The sequence below is a fragment of the Leopardus geoffroyi genome, chromosome A1 (assembly GCF_018350155.1).
Source record: "Leopardus geoffroyi isolate Oge1 chromosome A1, O.geoffroyi_Oge1_pat1.0, whole genome shotgun sequence".
Lineage (NCBI taxonomy): Eukaryota > Metazoa > Chordata > Mammalia > Carnivora > Felidae > Leopardus > Leopardus geoffroyi.
The window spans coordinates 121,547,555-121,569,231 of NC_059326.1; the positions used below are offsets into that span (position 1 = coordinate 121,547,555).

At 36.0% G+C, this 21,677-nt stretch overlaps 1 protein-coding gene across 4 annotated transcripts in view; it reads left to right on the plus strand.

The window, feature by feature from the left end:
• RBM27 (RNA binding motif protein 27) overlaps positions 1-20,628 on the plus strand; it is a 73,207-nt gene extending 52,579 nt beyond the window's left edge. For all 4 annotated transcript variants that reach the window (XM_045492734.1, XM_045492716.1, XM_045492725.1 and 1 more), the window contains 7 exons: positions 3,747-3,866; positions 4,768-4,842; positions 4,983-5,147; positions 7,174-7,278; positions 7,362-7,553; positions 18,107-18,217; positions 19,644-20,628. In XM_045492734.1, coding sequence (XP_045348690.1) covers positions 3,747-3,866; positions 4,768-4,842; positions 4,983-5,147; positions 7,174-7,278; positions 7,362-7,553; positions 18,107-18,217; positions 19,644-19,727 — 852 coding nt within the window. In that variant the 3' untranslated portion in view covers positions 19,728-20,628. The remainder of the gene's footprint in view (positions 1-3,746; positions 3,867-4,767; positions 4,843-4,982; positions 5,148-7,173; positions 7,279-7,361; positions 7,554-18,106; positions 18,218-19,643) is intronic.
• Positions 20,629-21,677: the final 1,049 nt, after the last annotated feature.

Here is a 21,677-nt window from a genome sequence, read left to right on the forward strand (position 1 = left end):
GAGGAATATCTTCATATGTATTATGAGGTGATCATGAGGCTGTATTAGGTAAAAAAAAAAAAAAAAAAAAAAGTACAATGGTACAAAACATATATAGGCAGCCACTGTTAATGTAAGTAAGTAGGGCCATTGAACACCTAAGTATTTGATTAATAGCAGAAACAAAAAATCCTAAAATTAATTTAAAAAAATTTCTTTTAGTTCCTAAAATTTAAATCTAGGTGGTTACGGCAAGGATGGAAAAAAACTAGACAACTTTGACTATGTCTTATTTTGTAGATTTGTCTTAGAACCATGTAAATGCTGCGTTCAGTCATAAAATGAAAAAAGTAATGTCTAAGAATTGAAAAGTGAAACAAATGAAGTAATATGTTTGCATAGAGAGTACCTTTTTCATTTTTTACAGTTTATTTATTTGAGAGAGACATTGTGAGCAGGGGAGAGGCAGAGAGGGAGAGAATGAATCCCACACTGATTGCGCAGACCCTGACTTGACCTCATGAACCACGAGATCATGACCTGAGCCAAAATGAAGAGTCAGATACTTAACCGACTGTGCCACCCAGGTGCCCCTAGGAGAGTACTTTAAAATACAGCTATTTGAATATATATTCCTAATGAGATGAACCCTGAGTTCAAAAAAACAATTTTAAAAAGTATTTTTCAGCAATAATGTTATTCTGAAACAGTTTGTGAGCATTGTAGGATAAATCAAATGAAAAATCATATTGGTGTCACTGACAAGTGCAATTTTCAATGTGGTTGAAAAGATGTGTATGGTAGATTAAGTGAAAACACTGTAGTCCTATGTTTGAATTGAAAGTATGGTAGATCCTTGAACCACATGGGTTTGAATTGTGCAGATCACCTAAACATGGATTTTTAAAATAAAGACAGCACAGGACTGTAAATGTATTTTCTCTTAGGATTTGCTTAACATTTTCTTTTCTGTAGCGTCTTAGAAGAATACAGTATATAAAACATGTAACATAAAAAGTACGTGTTAATTGACTGTTTATGTTATCGGTAAGGCTTTTGGTTAGCAGTAGGCCATTAAGTTTTGGGGAAGTCAGAAGTTAAATATGTGGATTTTTGATTCTTGGGGTCCGTGCCCCTTAACCCCTGAGTTATTCAAGGATCAGCTGTATTGATACACATTCACATACTGTTTTATCATAAAAAATAATAAGCAGTAAAAAGCTCCAAAACATTTCTTAATTCTATTCACTGAAAAGGTTGAGAAATAATAATCAGTCCAAGGGTAATTACCCCCTGCCCCCTCCCAGGCACTCAGAGGAATCAAGGGTTTTTTGAAGAAATGGCTGTCTGCAGATCTGGGGCTGGCAGTATTCCAGATGACCCTAGAATTACTTTGTTCAACCAGAAAACAAAGTTGTCAACAATTTCTGGAATCCTGTCAAAAGATTGAGAAGATGTCATAAAGGCTCTAGATCTACTAATTTGAAGGAAATTCAGAGGACACAGAAACATGTTATGGGGTATCATAGAATTTTGTGGTGAATACAAATTCACAGGATAAGTGACCTGATTTCTTCAAAAAGCAGTTTGCAAGGAAAAGAAAGAGATGAGAAAGGAAATGGTATCAAAATAGACTTTAAAGAGATATAACCAGTTCCTGTAGAAGAACCTTCATAGAGCCCAATTCAAATGGCAGAAAATGTTTAGAAAATTATAATACAATCTTGGGGCACCCTGGGTGGCTCAGTCGTTAAGTGTCTGACTTCAGCTCAGGTCATGATCTCACAGTTCGTGGGTTTGAGCCCCGCACCTGGCTCTGTGCTGACAGCTCGGAGCCTGGAGCCTGCTTCGAATTCTGTGTCCCCCTCTCTCTCTGCCCCTCCCCCATTCACCCTCTGTCTCTCTGTCTCAAAAATAAACACTAAAAAAAATTAAAAAAAAATTATAATACAATCATGAGATGTGATTGTCTAACGATAGTAAGGAGTTGTTTTAAGTGTGATCATGGTATTGTGGTTATGTTTTAAAAAGAATGGAGTCCTTATTTTTTTAGAGATACAACCGAATATTTACATGTAAAACATAGAAACATAGTGTTTGATATGAATGTGGAGTTAGGGATTTAGGTAAAACAAAAGTATAGTAGTCTCCCCTTATCTGTGAGGATACTTTCTAAGACTCCCATTAGATGCGTGACACCACAGATAGTACCAAATCCCGTATATATTATGTTTTTTCTTGTACATACCCATAATATTGGTACATACCCATAATAAAGTTTAATTTATAAATTAGGCACAATAAGAGATGCACAATGATAATATTAAAATGGAATAGTTATAACAATATACTTTAATAAAGGAGAAGTCACTGGAAATACCGTACCATATTCATCCTACTTGTGATGATGTGAGATGATAAATGCCTCCAGATGAGGTGAAGTGAGGTGAATAATATAGGCATTGTGATGTATTGTTAGGCTTCTAATGACCTCCTGATGAGTCAGAAGGAGGGTCATCTATTTCTGGGCCACAGTTGGCCTTGGGTAACAAACCGTGGAAAGCCAAACTGGATAAGGGGGAACTACTCTATTTTATGTCCTGATAATTGTTGGTGCTTAGTGATGGGTACATCACCTTTGTAGTATAACTCTGTTGTTTCAAAAATTCTATTATGAAAAGATAGCAAAACAAAGATAGTTACAGATTTGTAAGTCAGACAGCCCTATTTGACTTGACCTGCCTCTTACTAGCTGTATTAGATAACTTGGGAGCATTGGTTTCCTTTTCAATAAGTTGCTCTGGGGATTAAAAAAATTTCATGTTAGTAAAGCATGGAAGGGGAGTGTTAAGTACATACTAAGTGCTCAGTAAATTGTAGGTGTTGCCATTTGTGTTAGGAAAGACTTGAACCAGAGAGATTATACTGTGCCATGTAGCTCTGCTATGCCTTAAAAAAGGGAAGATTAACTGGAGAGTGGTCTGTTCAGAACGGGAAAGGAATCTAGATACCAAAACAACCACAGTAAAAATGGCCACCACTTTGCTTGCAAAGTCAAGACCTGTGAGCTAACTACTTGTTTTTATGTTTGATTATAAACTCATATAGCATTTGATTTAAATAGATTCTGATGAGGAAGTACTTTAATCCTGTGTTAGGTGATTTGGATCAGGGTTTAAAGAAATAGGAATAATTCTATGACCAGATGTCTTAATTCGTCTTAACTTAGAAGGAGGGATAAGTAGAATGAGACTAAAGGTGTAATTGGTAAAGAGGCTGCAGTCATTGCTGTTAGCCAGGTTAGAAAGGGACTTGTCACTTTAACTGTTTGAATAGTATTCCTCTTTTTTTCTGTGTTCAGTCATGATTCTGAATTGTGGATTTGTTTTTGTTTTTGTCTTGATTCATCGCGGTCACAAGAGTTGGTTTGTTGGAGGTTCTTAATCTGTGAAATTGTTGAACGAGAGGACAGTAAGGCTTCACTATGAGTACAGGCCTGCTCCTAGATAAAAGTGGCTGTGGTTCCTTTTTCTCAATTAAGAAAATAGAAGAAGAAGGATGTGATTGCGTTCAGAAACATTATTGCTAAAATTTTGTTTTTGTATTTGAATTACAGTTGAATTTATGTATATATAAAAACCAGTTATATAAATGAAGTTTTTAAAGTAAACTTTAACTCCTGAACAAAAAGAAATACATGCAGTCTTTCTAAAAAATTACCTTAAAGCGTTTCTAATATTTAATTTAATTATACTTGTGTTTCATAGATATTTTCAGCTCCAGGCCATCCAAAAATGATTTACAGCTCCTCAAACTTAAAGACGCCTTCAAAACTTTGTTCAGGGTCTAAATCTCATGATGTTCAAGAAGTTCTTAAAAAGAAACAGGTAACAGCCTTGATTCTAATTTCCTTAAAGAAGGAAGGACCCATTGAATTATTAAGCGATTTTATTAACACATTTGAATAGTTCATGTTCTAGAACTACATTATGTTTATTTAGCTGCTTCTTGATGGAGTGTACATTTGAAAAAAAAAAAAAGGTGAACAGACAAAAAGGTGTTTTGCAGGAACAAGGAAGGATTTTTTTCTATGTAAAAATAAATAGCACTGAGTTGTCCTGTTTTTTTTTCTCCAAGGTGAAGAACCAGTTTTATTTCATTATTTCTTCTTTTAATTCCTCTCTTGCTTTTGTAAGTTAGTGTTTTGTATAAAGTATAATGTTTATGTAATTGGTATTCATGACTTTTGAGTTTCATTGTTATCTTAGATATAAACTCATATAGATGATTTAAATCAAATAGATATTTATAGGTATTATTTCCATATAATTGGAGATTTGATTAGCAGAGGGGTGGGAGGCAATATTTTCCTGGCAAAAATCCATAGAATTTGCCATCATTTCTGTCCTCTAGCCTGTATCTCACATTTATTAAACTTTAAACTTGAAAAATCAGGGATGGCTTATTACATTGGCAGGTGGAAACAGCCCTTGTTTTTCCTCATACGTACATTCAGGTCACTCAAGAATAAATGTCATAGATACAGCTAATTAGGAGTTAGCCTTTTAAATATTTTTAAAAGTACACTTAGAAATTTTAACTCTTCGATAGAAAATGTAATTAAAGGTTTCATTTCTGGTTTCATCTGTTTTTTGATTAGGAGTGAAATTTGTCTTGTATAGCATAGGGATGATCCAGAAGAAAATGAGTTGTTCATGTATCAAATGTTTGCAAGTATATCATTGGCAAATATTATCTCTTACTAATTTTTTAAATGTATTCATATAGGAAGCAATGAAGCTACAGCAAGATATGAGGAAAAAGAGGCAAGAAGTGCTAGAAAAACAAATAGAATGCCAAAAGGTAAGACAAGAGCTCATTTGCCTGCTGGAATTGTTTTCTACAACGGATTTTATAGCTATTCCTCTTAGTAAAGTTGATAAGGGTTAGTTATAGTAAAAGTTACTAGGCATAGTTTTTACTTTTTTCTGTTTATTTTATAGATGCTAATATCTAAGCTAGAAAAGAACAAAAACATGAAACCAGAAGAAAGAGCAAATATAATGAAGACTTTGAAAGAGCTTGGAGAAAAGATCTCACAATTGAAAGATGAATTAAAAACATCTTCTGCAGTCTCCACACCATCTAAAGTTAAGACAAAAACAGAGGTATGTATTTGCATTTTCCATTCAGCATAGGGTTGTTGAACATCTGTTATTTGCTTGGTGCTTTGAAGTACAGTGGAACCCTTAGGTAACTAATAGTATAACAGGGAGACAGTAAAAATTTTAAATGTTCCTATAGATGCTGTGTCTTGTCTTTGAAAGAGGTGCTGATACCTTGTTTGAACAAAGATATGTTTATTATTATTATGTTTATTAACTGAATTTATGGTTTCCTTTCCTAAATATGAAATTGCTAGAGTGATGGCAAAAAAAGTCATATTTCCTATTTCAGCAATTGTTTTTCTAATCCTATAATACAGTGAAACCATTCCTTTTAATACTCAAAAGGTATCATTGGCTTTAATACGGGTAAAAATGTGATACTCTATTGAAAAGGATAATCCACTTAAAGTTCCAAATCCACTTAAGTCTCTTTTTTTAAAAATACTTTTTTTAATGTTTATTTTGAGAGAGAGAGAGAGAAAGAGAGAAAGACAGAGTATGAGCGGGCAAGGGGTAGAGTGAGTGAGACTCCGAATCTCCAGGAGGCTCCAGTCTCAGAGATGTCAGCACGGAGCCCAGTGCGGGGCTCAAACCCACGAACTGCGAGATCACTACCCGAGCCAAAGTTGGACACTCAACCGACTGAGCCACCCAGGCGCCCTACGTCTCATTTTATTAATTGTCATTTGTTTCCTTATGTAGGAGAATAGTTACTTTACACAGTGGTTACATTATACCACAGCTCTGTCATGGAATTTAAAAAAATTTTTTTTAAAAGATTTTATTTTTGGGGCGCCTGGGTGGCGCAGTCGGTTAAGCGTCCGACTTCAGCCAGGTCACGATCTCGCGGTCTGTGAGTTCGAGCCCCGCGTCGGGCTCTGGGCTGATGGCTCAGAGCCTGGAGCCTGTTTCCGATTCTGTGTCTCCCTCTCTCTCTGCCCCTCCCCTGTTCATGCCCTGTCTCTCTCTGTCCCAAAAATAAATAAACGTTGGGAAAAAAAAATTTTTTTTAAAAAGATTTTATTTTTAAGTAATCTTGACATCCAACATGGGGCTCGAACTCACACCCCGAGATCAAGAGTCACATGCCCTTCTTGACTGAGTCAGCAGGTACCCCTCTGTAGTGGAATTTTAATTTCTAGTCCTTCGAGAACTCAAAATAATAAATTTGTCAGATATATAGAGTGCAAATTTTTATATCCAATATTATAATACATTTGAAGTTGTGGTTCTGTATTACTAGAGGGATATAAAGTATTTCTTCACGATTGCATAGAAAAAGTTTAATAAAAATATTTTTAGTGAAATTTCCCCCATAGAAGGAACATAACGAACATTTTAAAAATTGAAGAGAGGGAAGCCTGGGTGGCCCAGTTGGCTGGATGTCTGACTGTCGATTTTGGCTCAGGTCATGATCTCATGGCTCACTTAGTGAGACGGAGCTCTTTGTCGGGGTCTGCACTGGCAGGATGGGGCTTGCTTGGGATATTCTCTCCCCCCACCCCCCCCCCCCCACTCACAAAATAAATAAATTTAAAAAATTTTAAGACAATATGGGAGTAAAAATTAGTCTCACAGTCACACCATCTAAAGACAGATAGTTTGTCCCTCACACACACAAAAAGAGTGCAATATTGTAGAGTTCAAATCTGAAAGCAGTTATGTAGATGTCATTTATGTTTTTATTATTAATTTTTCCTATGTATATATTTTGCTTCCATTGAGTTTGATTTATGGCTCTTTATTATTAGAAAATTATTCTCAGCTCCCTTTTCTCATTTGACTGTTTCCAGAGTCTGATTTTTAAGCCATCTTAAGCAGTAATACTGCTTCTTATTTTTACTGATTTCAGTATATTCTCTGTATGTTTTCATACAGTGAACCTTCCTTTAAACACTCCAGTTTATTGCATCCTCTCATTCTCCTTTTGCCAAAAGAGATGTTATGTCATTCTTTAAGTATGATATTCTGAATAAGATCTTGAAAGTTATCTAACAAATACATTTTTACTCTTAATTTTCCAAAGGCTCAGAAAGAACTATTAGATACTGAACTGGACCTTCATAAGAGGCTATCCTCAGGAGAAGACACAACAGAGTTACGGAAAAAACTCAGTCAGTTACAGGTTGAGGTGAGATTTAAGAGGTTCTTAAGAGGTTCTTCCACGGTTCTTCCTAGAATATATATTATATTCTGCCTTTTGTTGTTATTCAGGCTGCACGATTAGGCATTTTACCTGTGGGTCGAGGAAAGACTATGTCCTCTCAAGGTCGAGGAAGAGGCCGAGGCCGTGGAGGAAGAGGAAGGGGCTCGCTGAATCACATGGTGGTGGACCACCGCCCCAAAGCACTAACAGTAGGGGGATTTATTGAGGAGGAAAAAGATGAATTGCTTCAACATTTCTCAGTAAGTTTTTAAAGTTGGCAGATATCAACTCTAAAAGCACTGTTTCAGCATTTTCTTGCATTCTGTATAAGTGTCAAATGTTTTATAGATTAGAAAATCAAGTTGTAAAAAATGGGTGTTAGCAAACTCTTATTAATATATTTGAAGGTCAAGAAGCAGGTCATGCTTTATAATTCCATAATAGCCCACATAAATGCATTTGTAGTGACAAGTTGTTCCAAAGCAAATACTTGATTTTTGTTTTAGGGTTATTACATGGTTTACCAGGTGTTCATAGTCAATAAGTGAAAATGATCTGGGACGAAGGCAGAATTCAAAGGAAGAATTTATTAGGATAAGAGACATGTATAGTTATGTTCTGTATACAAGGGCAACCACTTTTAGATAAACATGCAAGTAGAGATTTGCTACAGGTAACTGTCTTTAATTTGCTTCATAAACAGAGTATATCTTCTCTCCAGTCACTCATTCATCCAATTAAATATTGAGTGTTACTTGTGCTAGAGCGTTTTCATACATGATCTCATTTAATCTTAAATAACTGTATAAAGTGCATGTGAAACCACATGTGTACAGACAGGGAAAACTCACGTTTAAAACTTAAAAGTGAGTCATACATATAAAAAGATTGTTAAGTAAGTGTCAGAACCAAGATAAAAATACAGTTGACTGTTAATATCTGGGATCCCTGTTCCTCAAACAACCTTTGTTTTAAATTTTTATTTTGCTTATTTTATTTATTTACATTTTTATTTTAATGTTTCTGTTTTATTTTGGAGAGAGAGAAAGAGATAGAGTGCGAGTGGAGAAGGGGCAGAGAGAGAGAGACACAGAATTTGAAGCAGGCTCTAGGCTCAGAGCCCAACGCTGGGCTTGAACCCGTGAACCGTGAGATCATGGCCTGAGCTGAAGTCGGACACTAAACCGACTGAGCCACCCAGGCGCCCCGACTCAAACAACTTCTTTGAGAGAAAACATTTTCAGCCCTATTAAGTATTAAAGATGATGAAGGAAATATTTTTACTTGTTTTTTACTGTTTATTTATATTTGAGAGAGAGAGACTGTGTGTGCGTGAGGGAGGGGCAGAGAGAGGGAGACAGAATCTAAAGTAGGCTCTAGGCTCTGAGCTATCAGCATAGAGACCGACACGGGGCTCAAACTCATGAGCCACCAATATCATGACCTGAGTCAAAGTCGGATGCTTAACCAACTGAGCCACCCAGGAGCCCCGATGGTGAAGGAAATCCTAAAGAGCAAGACTTCACCTGAGTTTGACACCCCTTAGTCCTTTTTCTCCCTGACTTTAGAGAATGGTGGGTTGTTATATAGTGTCCAGATTTGAGAACTGTGCTGGCAGTACTCTGTTCACTGTTGAGGCAGTTTCTTTCACCAGTTTGACCTACACACGTGCGCGTGCGCACACACACACACACACACTTTTTGTAAAGTGGGAGACCAGCTTTATGTATTTATTTATTTTAAATGTTTATTTTTGACAGAGAGAGAGAGAGAGAAAAAACGCGCATGCGCATCCACATGAGTGGGGGAGGGATGGAGAGAAAGGGAGACAGGATCCAAAACAGGAAGAGTTACTTATACTAAATGTTTAGAATACTTGACCTGCGCTTAGACATTTTCAAGTAGCATGCATCAGTTAACTGTAAGATTTTTGAACTGTGGTGTATGGTTTAGCCATTGTACTCCATGATACAGGGTGGAACTTGATTTTTTTTTTTTTTTTCTTCTTTCTGATTATGGAGGTAATACACACATGTCAGGATGTGTTTGGCTTGAAGTAAAAGATAACTTGGGAAATAGGAAGGTTTATTTTCTTTCCTTTCATTTTAGAGTCAGGGAGGTTTTAGGTTTAATTAATTCAGAAACTCAGCCACACAGGTTCTTTTCTTAGGTCTCCTCTGCCTAGTATGTTGGCTTTGTTCTTAGGCGTTTTTCTTCATGGTGTGATAGCAACCACAAATATCATGGCCTCTAAAAAGAACGTCCAAAGGCTTAAGGTAACAGTACCTTTCTCATGACATTTTAAAAAATCATGAGAGGTAACCTTCCCAGAAAGTGTCCCTGTTTCAACCCTCACCCTCCTCCACCCTCACCCCACCCCTGACATATACCACTCTTACTTCGCAGATGTGCCCTCATGTGTCTTAGCCGGAATTGTCCCTACCCGTTTGTAAACTAATCCTTGTTGAGGAAAACGGTTACCATGATTGAATTAAACCTGTCATGGTTCCATATGCCACTTGACCAGTGATGAAAATCAGGGTCCAGTAGAGTGGAAAGAGATCAAGTAGTTGTTGGTTTAAACAACTAAGGCAATGTCTTTTTTAAAGTTTTTATTTAAATTTCAGTTAGTTAACATACAGTGTAGTATTAGTTTCTGGTGTATAGTATAGGTATTCAGCACTTCCCGTGTATCACCGAGTGCTTGTCACACCAAGTGCGCTCCTTAATCCACATCACCGAGTTAAACCATTCCCCTCTGGTAACCATCCGTTCTCTACAGTTAAGAGTCTGTCTCAGTGTGCCTCTCTCTCTCTCTCTCTCTCTCTCTCTTCCTTTGCTCTCTTGTTTTGTTTCTTAAATTCCACTTATGAGTGAAGTCATACGGCATTTGTCTTTTTGCTGCCTTCCTTTGCTCAGCACAGCTGAGCCGCACAACTCTGGCTCTATCCATGTTGTTTCAGATGGCAAGATTTCATTCTTTATTATAACTGAATAATAATCCATTAATATTCCATTGGAATGTTCTTTATCCATTCATCAGCCGATGGACACTTGGGCTGTTTCCATAATTTGGCTATTGTAATACTGCTATAAATTTTGGAATACATGTATCCCTTTGAATTAGTATTTTTGTATTCTTTGTGTAAATACCCAGTGGTGTGATTGCTGGATCGTAGGGTAGTTGTATTTTGGGGGGAGGGCTGGTAGTTTTATTTTTAACTTTTTGAGGAACCTCCATACTGTTTTCCACAGTGACTGCTCCAGTTTGCATTCCCACCAGCAGTGCAAGATGTTCCCCCTTTATCACATCCTTGCCAAGACTTGTTCTTTCTTCTTTTGTTGATTTTAGCCATTCTGACAGGTGTGAGGTAACACATCTCATTGTAGTTTTGATTTATATTTCCCTGCTGCTGAGTGATGTTGAGCATCGTTTCAGTGTGTCTGTTTGCCATCTGGATGTCTTTGGAAAAATGTCTGTTCGTGTTTTATGCCCATTTTAATTGGATTGTTTGGTTGGTGGGGTGAGTTTTATAAGTACTTTATGTATTTTGGATACTACTAACCCTTTATCAGATATGTCCTTTACAAATATCTTCTTTTCCATAGGTGGCTTTTTGGTTTTGTTGATTGTTTCATTTGCTGTGCAGAAGCTTTTTATTTTGATGTTGTCCCAATAGTTTATTTTTGTTTTTGTTTCCATTGCTTCAGGAGACCCATTTAGAAAAATGTTGGTATAAGCAATAACAGAGAAATTACTGCCTGTGTTTTCTTCAAGGACTTTTACAGTTTCTGTTCTCACATTTAGGTCTTTAGTCCATTTTGAGTGTATTTTTGTGTATGGTGAAAGAGAATGGTCCAGTTTAACTCTTTTGCAAGACAGTGTCTTCCATGATGTTCATTGAAGAAAACTTGGAAAGCACTCGGTTATAGAAAAAAGAAAACGGGCGCCTGGGTGGCTCAGTTAGTTAAATATCCAACTTCGGTCATGATCTCACAGTTCGTGGGTTTGAGTCCTGCGTCATGCTCTGTGCTGACAGCTCAAAGCCTGGACCCTGCTTCAGATTCTGTGTCTCTTTCTCTCAAAAACAAAATAAGCATAAAAAAAGAGAGAGAGAGGGGAAAGAAAACAACTTCAAAAACCTTAGGTGCGTTTGATAGGAATTTTTTAGTTTTTATTTTCTTAAAAGTTATATGTGTACATCATTTGAAGAGTCAGATGAACTTAACAGCCACAAGGTTGTTAATCATTTTATTACTCTATTTCTCCCCAATTTCTATTCTTAAAGGATGTCTACTTTTAAATCTTTTAGCTGATTTTTTGGGTATTTTTTTCATTCCTGAAACGTTTTTGCTGCTATTTCCTGATTTTAAAATTGTAGGCATTATATATTTAATCCTTCTGCTTCTAAGCTCCCCATTTTTTTTTTTTTTAGCTTTGTTGTATTCTCTCTGTTTTTTTTTCTAAATGGATTTATACCTCTAAAAATAAATCATTTTAGTATCATTGCATACTATCGTGTTCATCTTCCATCTGTAGCCAGAGAGTATTTTAAATCTTAAGAAAGTAACAGGTTTAGAAGTCTAAGTTTCTGTACCCCTCCAAAATATTTGTGTAATTCATTCAACTTTTTGTGTTCTTATTGGCAAGAGCCTCTAATTGATCACTCCTTCACTCCTGGACCTTCAAGTAAGACAATGGAATACTTCTGCTGTAATTACTAAAGACTTATCATGTATGGTTAACTTTTCCCTGTAGCCTCTCTAGGTAGGGATTTTACCCTTTCCCATCTTTCAAGTGTGTGGAAATATATTTGAGAGTTTTATTGTATATGGAAGTGATTGATACCTTATCATTTGAAAGATAATTTTCCTTTGTGTTTACTAGAACAAAAGTTCCCTTTTCTCTGGATTTAGTATTCAGGGAAAGTTTTCTGAATAGCACTTCAATATTGCCATTCTTCAGACCTTGTAAAAAATCTCTTAGTAATGGTAGATCTTTCATGAACTACTGATACTGCCTTTGATGGCTAGAGTATTTCCCATTTTGCTGTGAACAATGTTACAGACATCTTACTGGATTTTGCATTTGTGAGTGGAACAGTTTGTTATATAGGACAGTCGTGTACATGTTAAGACCTTTAGCACTCCTGGCTCCCGCCTACTAAATGCCAGTAAGTGCTCTTCAGTCAGTGTGACACCCAAAATGCCCCCCAGAGTAATGTTGTCTCAGTTGCGAACCCTATTTTACATTAGTTCGTAGGAGTGAGAGGACTAGATAAAAGGCATGCATATTTTTTTTTAAGTTTTTTAATGTTTATTTATTTTTGAGAGAGAGACAGAGAGAGTGAGCAGGGGAGGGGCAGAGAGAGGGAGTCACAGAATCCAAAGCAGGCTCCAGGCTCTGAGCTGTCAGCACAGAGCCCAATGTGGGGCTCGAACTTACAGGGTGCAAGATCATGACCTGAGCCGAAGTCAGAGGCCCAACTGACTGAGCCACCCAGGTGCCCCAAAAGGCATGCATATTTAAAATTTTAGGACAGCTTGCCAAATAACCCTCCAGGAATGTTGTACTAAGTTTTATTTATAGTGACATTAGATAAGAGTACCTATTTGCCTATGTCCTCAGTAGCACTTCAGTTTTGTTTGATCATATTTGCTGGTCAAGTAATTGATAAGTGATGACTGACAGAATTGGCATCAGTTTCTGATCTTGGAAAATGGTCAAGTTAGATGAATTTCTAGTAACTTCTGCCTCTAAGGTTCCAAGTACCTCTAAGTTACTGGATATAACTTTTCATTGATGGTATATAATTGATTTTCTTATATTCATATATAAGAATGTTACTTTATTTGAATTACCTTATATTTTGAGGGGCAGCACACATGTACAAAGTGTAAAAGAAATAAAAGTGTAGGGGTGCCTGGATGGCTTAGTCGGTTGAGTATGCAACTCTTGATTTCAGCTCAGGTCATTATCTCATATTTCAAACCCTGCATTGGGCTCTGTGCTGACAGTGCAAAGCCTGCTTGGGATCTCTCTCTCTCTCTCTGTCTCTGTCTCTGTCTCTGACCCTCCCCTATGTTTCTCTCTCTCTCTCTTTTTCTCTAAATAAACTTAAAAAAATATAAAGAAACAAAAGTATATGCAATGTACAGAAGGTTTCCTTCTATGTCCAGTCACTGTTTAACTCTCTGTAGGCAATTACTGTTATCTGTTTCTCACATATCTTCTTGAAGATATTTTTCTGTATTTATGCATTATTTTATCTCTCTTTAACAAAAATGGTGGTGTGCTATACGATACTCTTTTGCATATACACTTTGTATTTGGTATGTATTAAATTGTTATTGGAGATTATTCTATACTAGTGAATGTGTTGCTGTCTTCTTTTTAATGGCTGCATGGTATATCATTGCATAGATGTACCACACTGGATTTAAACAGTCCTCTAGTGGGCCTCCTGGGTGACTCAGCTGGTTAAGCATCTGACTTTTGATATCAGCTCAAGTCGTGATCTCACTGTCATGAGATAAGCCCGAGTTGGGCTTCGCACTGGGTGTGGAGCCTGCTTGGGATTCTTTTTCTCCGTCTCTCTTCAAATTAATAAGTAAACTTTAAAGAATCCTGTAGTGATGGACATCTAACTTTTCCCTAGTATTTCATTGTTTCAAGCTATATTATGGATATGTGTGTTAGGTAAAATATATGTGCATATTGAAAAATTACGTATTTTAATAGATATGTCACATTTTAGAGGCCAGTCTTAAAGTTATTAAAGTATTCTTTAATAAAAAAAGAATACACACAAATGGTTAAAAATACGGTTAATAAAAAGTAAAATTTCTTCACTTTTCCTTCATCTCTGCCTACTCTTAAAAGGTAGTCACTATTCTTAGATATCTTTATAGAAAAAAATTCTGTATATAAGAATACATACACAGTCTCTCACTTGAAAAAATTTACCAGAGTATAAATATAGAGCTGCATTCCATACCTTGCTTTTTAAACATAAATATCTTAGCTGTTTCATATATATTTTTTTAATTATAAGGATAATATTCAATTTAAAATACTCTGAAACAAACTATACCAACTAGAAACGTATATAGTTCAGTGATTTATCAGAAGGTAAACTTCCATATACCTACTCCTCAGGTAAGGAAAAAGTATATTCCCAGCCTCCTCCTTGCCCCCTTCCAGTTACTGTTTTCTCTCCTCCTCAGAAAAGTGACCCCATACCCTCACTTTCTGATAATCACCTCCTTGCTTTTGTTCTATAGTTAATCCTTATTATTCATGGATTTTGGACTTGCACATTAACCTGCCTAGTAAAATTATTTGTAAGATCAAAAATTAGTACTCAAGGTGCTCTTGTGGTCATTTGCAGACATTGGCAGAGTTACCTGATGCACACATTCCCAGCTAAGTTCAAACAAGGTGACACTCTGTCTTACTGTTTCAGATCTCAAACTGTAAACAAGTGTCCTTTTTGCAGTTGATTTAGTACCACGTTTTTCTCATTTTTGTGGTTTTCATTGTTGATTTTCCTATTTGAAATGCCCCCCCCCCACCCCCCCGCCAAGTATAGTTCTCAAGTGCTATGTCGAAAGTTCAGGGAGGCTGTGATATACCTTATGGTGAAGACACATGTGTTAGGTAAGCTTTGTTCAGGCATGAGTGCTTTTGGCCATGAGTTCAGTGTCAGTGATTTCAACAATATATATTTTTAAAAATATTTTTTAACGTTTATTTATTATTTTGAGAGACAGAGACAGAATGTGAGCAGGGGAGGGGCAGAGCGAGAGGGAGACACAGAATCCAAAACAGACCCCAAGCTCTGAGCTGTTAACAGAGCCCTACATGGGGCTCGAACTCAAGGACTGCAAGATCATGACCTGAGCCGAAGTCGGACGCTTAATTGACTGAGCCACCCAGGCACCCCAACAGTATATTTTATGTTTAAATTTTTTAATGTTTATTTTTGAGACAGAGAGAGACACAGCATGAGCAGGGAAGGGGCAGAGAGAGAGGGAGACACAGAATGTGAAGCAGGCTCCAGGCTCTGAGCTGTCAGCACAGAGCCCGATGCGGGGCTTGAACTCACGAAGTCGGACGCTTAACTGACTGAGCCACCCAGGCGCCCCAACAGTATATTTTAAATAAAGAGTCTTTAAAGCATAAAACAAGGTTATGTATTGATTAGTTGAAGAAAATGTTTTGACCAGAAGCTCATAGGAACCTGGCCTTACTCTGTTTGCCCTAGGAGCAGTGGTTCAGTATTTGCTAATTCAGTACTTGCAGTGAACTTCATACAACTAGTGCAAATAATGAGAATCAGCTGTAGTTTTATCACCTAAATGTGCATTCTGTAATATTACAGTATTAGTCTGCCTATTTAAAAAATTTATATAAATGGAACCACACAGTCTATATTCTTATGTGTCTGTTTTTTCCGTTAACGTTATGTTTGTAAGATTCATTCATGTTGTTACATGTAACAGTAATTCACCATTTTTATTGCTATATGATTTTCAGTTGTATAAATGTACCACAGTTTATTTTTCTGTTCTCTTGTTGATAGGTATTTGGGTTATTTTCACATGATTTTTATGAACACCATTGATAGTATTCTCATAGATCTTTCAGTGTATGTGTATACACATATATGTTTGATATACATGGAATTGTTGAGCAGACTACATCAGTTTTACTAGTTTAGATACCCACCAGTAGTGTGTGGGAATTCTTGACTTGGTATTATTAAAATACATCTTTATTCTAATCACTAATCTTACTTATTGTTGTAGGTTAGACTGTGAGAATTACATATTATTAGTTCCTTACTGCATACAAATTACATTTCTCATTTTCTTTCAGTATTTTATATGCACTACATTTAATGGCCTAAAATTCCCTTTGGAGGACAGAACTGCTGTCCTCTTTGGAGGGCGACCCAGTAAATATAGACTAAAAAAAATCTATATTGCCTTCTGTGATTATAAAAGTAACAGATCTTTTTTTACAAGTTCGAATAACAAATAAAGCCTAAGGATCTAATGTGTTACATCATGACTATAGTTGATAGCACTGTATTGTATAATTGAAATTTGCCAAGAGAGTAGAACTTAAATATTTCTACCCCAAGAAAAGGGTAAATATGTGAGGCGATGAATGGGTTAATGAACTTGATAGAATCTTTTCACATTGCATATGTATATTAGATCATCATGTTTTACACTTATAAATGTCTTAACAGTTTGTCAGTTACATCTCAGTAATGCTAGAAAGAAGAATTCAAGTAATACAGAGGTGAACAAAATACTGAAAAAGGCACTCTTTAATTGGGCTGTGTATGTTAAAAGAGTAAGGGCACAGGAGGTCTCCTACACACATTACCAGATTTTTCCCCCAGGTTTATTGAGATCTACTTGACATACAACATCCTATTAGTTTAAGATATACAACATAATGGTTGAATACATATACATATAGTGAAATGATTACTAAAATAAATTTAGTTAGCCCCCATCACCTCACATAGTTAGAATTCTTTTTTTCCTTGTGATGAGATCTGTTCTATTAGCAACTACCTGAGTTTTACAAGATGGGGCCATTTTGATACATAGTGTAATATGTCCCGTGAGTTAAAATGTTTGGTATCACGTTATAAACATTCAACCTCCACAAGGATAATAAGAATTTTTCCTTGGATCACATGCTGATTTCTGGTCATACTGGTTCTGGATCTGGTACAGTCTTAACATGCAGTCATCTGAGTGTTCTATGGAAACATTTGGCAAATGCTTACTGATATTTACCAACATTTTTCCTAGAAAAACTAGAGTGAAGCACCATATTTAAAAGAATGCCTTCTATTACATTTTTCAGGATTGAACTCAGAATTGGGGATGTTCTACAATCTGGCACCATTAATAGGAAAGACTGAATTTCACTTTAATGAAATTTTGTGTCTATATTCTTTTGTCTCTGTTGCTTTGTCTTTAAAATTTTTGTTTTCCCTTAATGAAATTTGTTGGGGAGGAAGAAATTGGATGGTAGTACCAAGAAATACATTTGAAACTGAACAGTTTTATTTTGAGTTAGGATAGGAGGTGTTTGATTAACATTTATTGAATATATAGAATGGGTGGGTACTTGTCATTGTTGTTTGGCATTTCAGAAGATGAAGTGGGAATAGCTTTATCACTGGGGCTGTGAGAGATGCTGTGAGATCATTAGGCATTAAAAAATCACTCTTAAGTTTTCAGTCTCTAAGTATGTAGATTATCAAAGCTAAAGGTTAATAATTGTTTTTTTTTAATCTTTATTTATTTTGAGGGTGGGGGAGCAAGAGAGGGGGAGAGAGAATCGCAAGTAGACTCTGCCGAGTCAGCACAGAGTCCTAAACAGGGCTCGATCTCATGAACTATGAGATCATGACTGGAGCCAAAATCAAGAGTTGGATGCTTAACTGACTGAGCCATCGCAGGTGTCCCTGAAGGCCAGTAATTGTATTAAGATAGCATTTGTTGTTTTCATCATGACTTTTGTAAGTAGGGTGACTATATAATTAATTTATCATCTAAACCAAAACAAATCCTAAAGTTAACATGACATAGATACAAGTCATGGACTATCTGGGCAAAACAGTACATATGGTTCTTTAATTAAAAGGGACTTCACTTTTTCTAGCTCTTACTAGAGATTGTGTTTAGATCCATTTTAATATCCCCCCCCCCAAGTCATTACACTTTTAAATAGCATACAATTTGAATATAAACTTTTCTGTTTTTCTGAAATTTATTTTAGACTGCAAACCAAGGGTCAAAATTCAAAGACCGTCGGCTACAAATATCATGGCACAAGGCCAAGGTGCCTTCTGTATCCACCGAGACTGAGGAAGAAGATGTCAAGGAGGAGGTAAATTTAATGATTGAAAATAAGCACTGAATTAGATTGTTTCTCAAGTAGTATTTTTCTTGACATTAAAGTAAATAAATTTTAAAATAAATATGATTCTTTCATGCACACAGTAATCAAAGACTAGAAGTTTATTAAAGAATGAGAACAGGTGCAGACACATAAAAAAAGCTCTTTGGGGGGTATTTTCTGGTAGAGGAGACACTTTTTTTTTCTTTGCATTTATTTTGGCTTTCTTTGGGCTCTAGAAATTTTTATTCTGGTAAGTGAGGACATGGATTACATGGACAAAATGCATTTTAGCTGGTTGTTGTAGCTTTTCATTTATTCATGTTCCATAGGTAATAGATTTAAGTTTCTTATTTTCCTTCTGTGTACAGTTGGTTAAAATGAGAGTTACGGAAGTGGGATGTAAAAGGGAAGAAATAGGAAACCAAGGACTTAAACCAAGGAAACTCTTAAAATATGAAAAATAATTTCACTCTTTAACTCCTATTTCTAATTTTTTTATTAAAAGGGACCTTTAGCCAACATTGCAAGTTATTCCTGATTCACCATAATTTTGGTTTTATAGATGTTAGCATTCATGATTGATCAACAGTTTTGTGATCATGTGGATAATTTTATAAAACAAAAGCAGGAACATTTCCCATGTTAAAAAAAAAAAAAAGAAAAATCTTGATATTTTGGGAATGTTTGTAGAAATCTGTATTTTACGTAAGATTTTAGATTTTTGTATAAGGTTGGGAATGTTGGTGTCATGGGGAAGTTAGTATACTCTCCATCACAGATTATTTGATACTAAAAGAAAGGTTTAGGAGTTTGGTCATATATTTTCATTTTAAGTTAATGGCATAAAATAAAACTTAATTATTTATTTTTATGAATATATTAATTTTATCAGAAACATATTATAGATCTTTTTTCTTTTACTCCTCCTACTCAGCAGTCACATTTTATTTTCCTGATGATATTAGAATGGAAGTCTGTTAAAACTGGCAAAATTAGCAGGGGAGGAAAATATGTATACATTGAAAGACTGTTGTGGGTGTTTTTGCCCTGCTAGCTACTCTCTGAGTGTGTCACTTGTAAATCTGTCCTAGGTTTTGTATACTAGTCTTTGTGTCCTTTGGCCTAAAAAGTATTTTACTTAGGGGCACCTGGGTGGCTCAGTTGGTTAAGGGTCCAACTTCGGCTCAAGTCCTGATCTCATGGCTTGTGAGTTCGAGCCCCGTGTCGGGCTCTGTGCTGACAGCTCAGAGCCTGGAAACTGCTTCAGATTCTGTGTCTCCCTCGCTTTCTGCCCCTCCTCACTCATGCTCTGTCTCTCTGTCTTAAAAATAAATAAAACATTGAAAAAAAATTTTTTTAAGTATTTTACTTAACTTTCTTATACCACTAAGCAGATTTTACTCTCTTTCCTCAGGAAACGGAAACCTCAGATTTGTTTTTGCATGATGATGATGATGAGGATGAAGATGAATATGAGTCTCGTTCGTGGCGAAGATGAAATCTGATTCGAGCTGTATAATTTTTAGGAATATTGTTTAGAAAAGAACAACTTTTTAAAATTATTTAAAGAAGTCAATGAGCCAAAAATTTTTTTTATTTTTCTTTTCAACACAGTAGGTTTAAGGACAGCAAGTTTGCTATTTAAACACATCTCATAACTGTTCATGATATTAAAGCACCAAAGGCCTAGTGACTTTTACACAGTTGTGAAGATCCACAGGGATGATACGGATAATCTCTAGAGCCTTATTTTCCACACCACCTGTTTTGTTGCTATTGGTGTTGGATTATGATGTAAATGACAGGGTGTTCAGAAATTTTATTTTGGATTATAATCTGCTGATAAAATTTCATTAAATGTCAAAATCGCCTGGAATCTCTTAACTCTCAGCTATTATGGATGGGTCGTCAGACAGAAGGAGATATTTGTAATGAAAATACCCTTTTGCTTTCAAGAGTTGTCTTGGAAGAAAAGTAGATTTATTTTAATTTTTTTACTATGGAGGAGCCCAGTTTGTATTCATTCTAAATTTGGGGGGTGGGGGGTGTTGATGTTCAGTACAAGTACTATTTTAGCATAAATCATAACAAACTCTGTATTCTTAAATGCTGTAAGGCAACAGTAGCTAGTTTCATGGTATTTTCATTCTGTCGTCATTAATTCTCCTGGACTCGTGTTACTGATCCTTAGTTTGCTTTGAAATTAGTGAGAATGGGTTCAGTTGGTCCTTTTAAAAAATATTCCCAGAGTGTAAAAGTCTTTAATCTGTTGCCCATTTCTTGTCCCCATTTTCTTTTTCTTGCTTTCTTATTAATAGGCCTGACTTACCCACTGTTGAGATAAGTGATTCTTTTGGGCCACCAAAAAGTCAGTCCCCAATAAAAAGTTTAAACCAGCACCTTGATAAATAAGTGATGTTTTGATGAGAATAATGGAAGGATTTGCGGGGGGTGGGGGGGGTGGGGGGAGAGTCACCAGCTTTTCCTTTTTCTTTTTTGAAGCTTCAGTTTAGTTAGTAGTTACAAAAGAGGGTTACAAAGTGTCTGAAAATCTTTTCCTAAATTTAAACTTTGATGGTGAGGTGACTGGGGATAGGGTGGGGGTGGGGTGGGGTAGGGTGATGGGTATGCTAGTAATAAATGGGAGTCATAACTTGACTTTGATCAGATGACTTTATATTTTCATAATTTTGTAGCTTGTTGCTATCCATGAACATATGCATCCTTCAATAGACAGTTTCCTTCACTGTGTGCATTTTTACTGTACACTGTATAGAGTAGAGTATCTGTTAAGTAAAATATATATGTAAATTTATGTCCTTGTGTTCTGAATGTTAGATGGAAAAGCAGAGGAGCAACACTACACTGTATTGACCCCTGGGAAAATAAAGTGATTAATGTACATAGGATGTCACTTTTTCAAGGATATGCACATCTATGTTTTTATATATGTGTGGTGTGAAAATTTGAAACTTCCTGTTGGCTTCAGAAGGTTCTTGGTGATCACTATATCAAGGATATTGTATCCTGAGGTAAAGGCTGTTTCTCAAAATAGAAACTATTCACTAAGAAACCTAAAACCATCAGGATTCTAGATTTACTTAGCTCTAAGAAGTTAAATCCCACGTTCTGATTACCTTTTCTCTTCTCCGTATTTTCCTGGAATGATGTATCAAACCAGGATCATTTTTAAGTTCATGTAATTTTCCCTTCACTATAATAAGGACCTCCTTTTTCTAGGTTGTTATTATATTTTCTGATAACACTGAAGCTAAAAAATAAGCTTATAAAAGAAGGAAAACCTTACAATGGGGTACCTAGAATAAGCAATCTTGCTCCTTCCTCCTCCATCATCTCTAATGAAATTTTGATGTCTGTGGCTCAGTCGGTATATATTTTGAAAGATTCATTGTGGTGAATATTTTGAGTCCTGACAGTTTAAACGTGA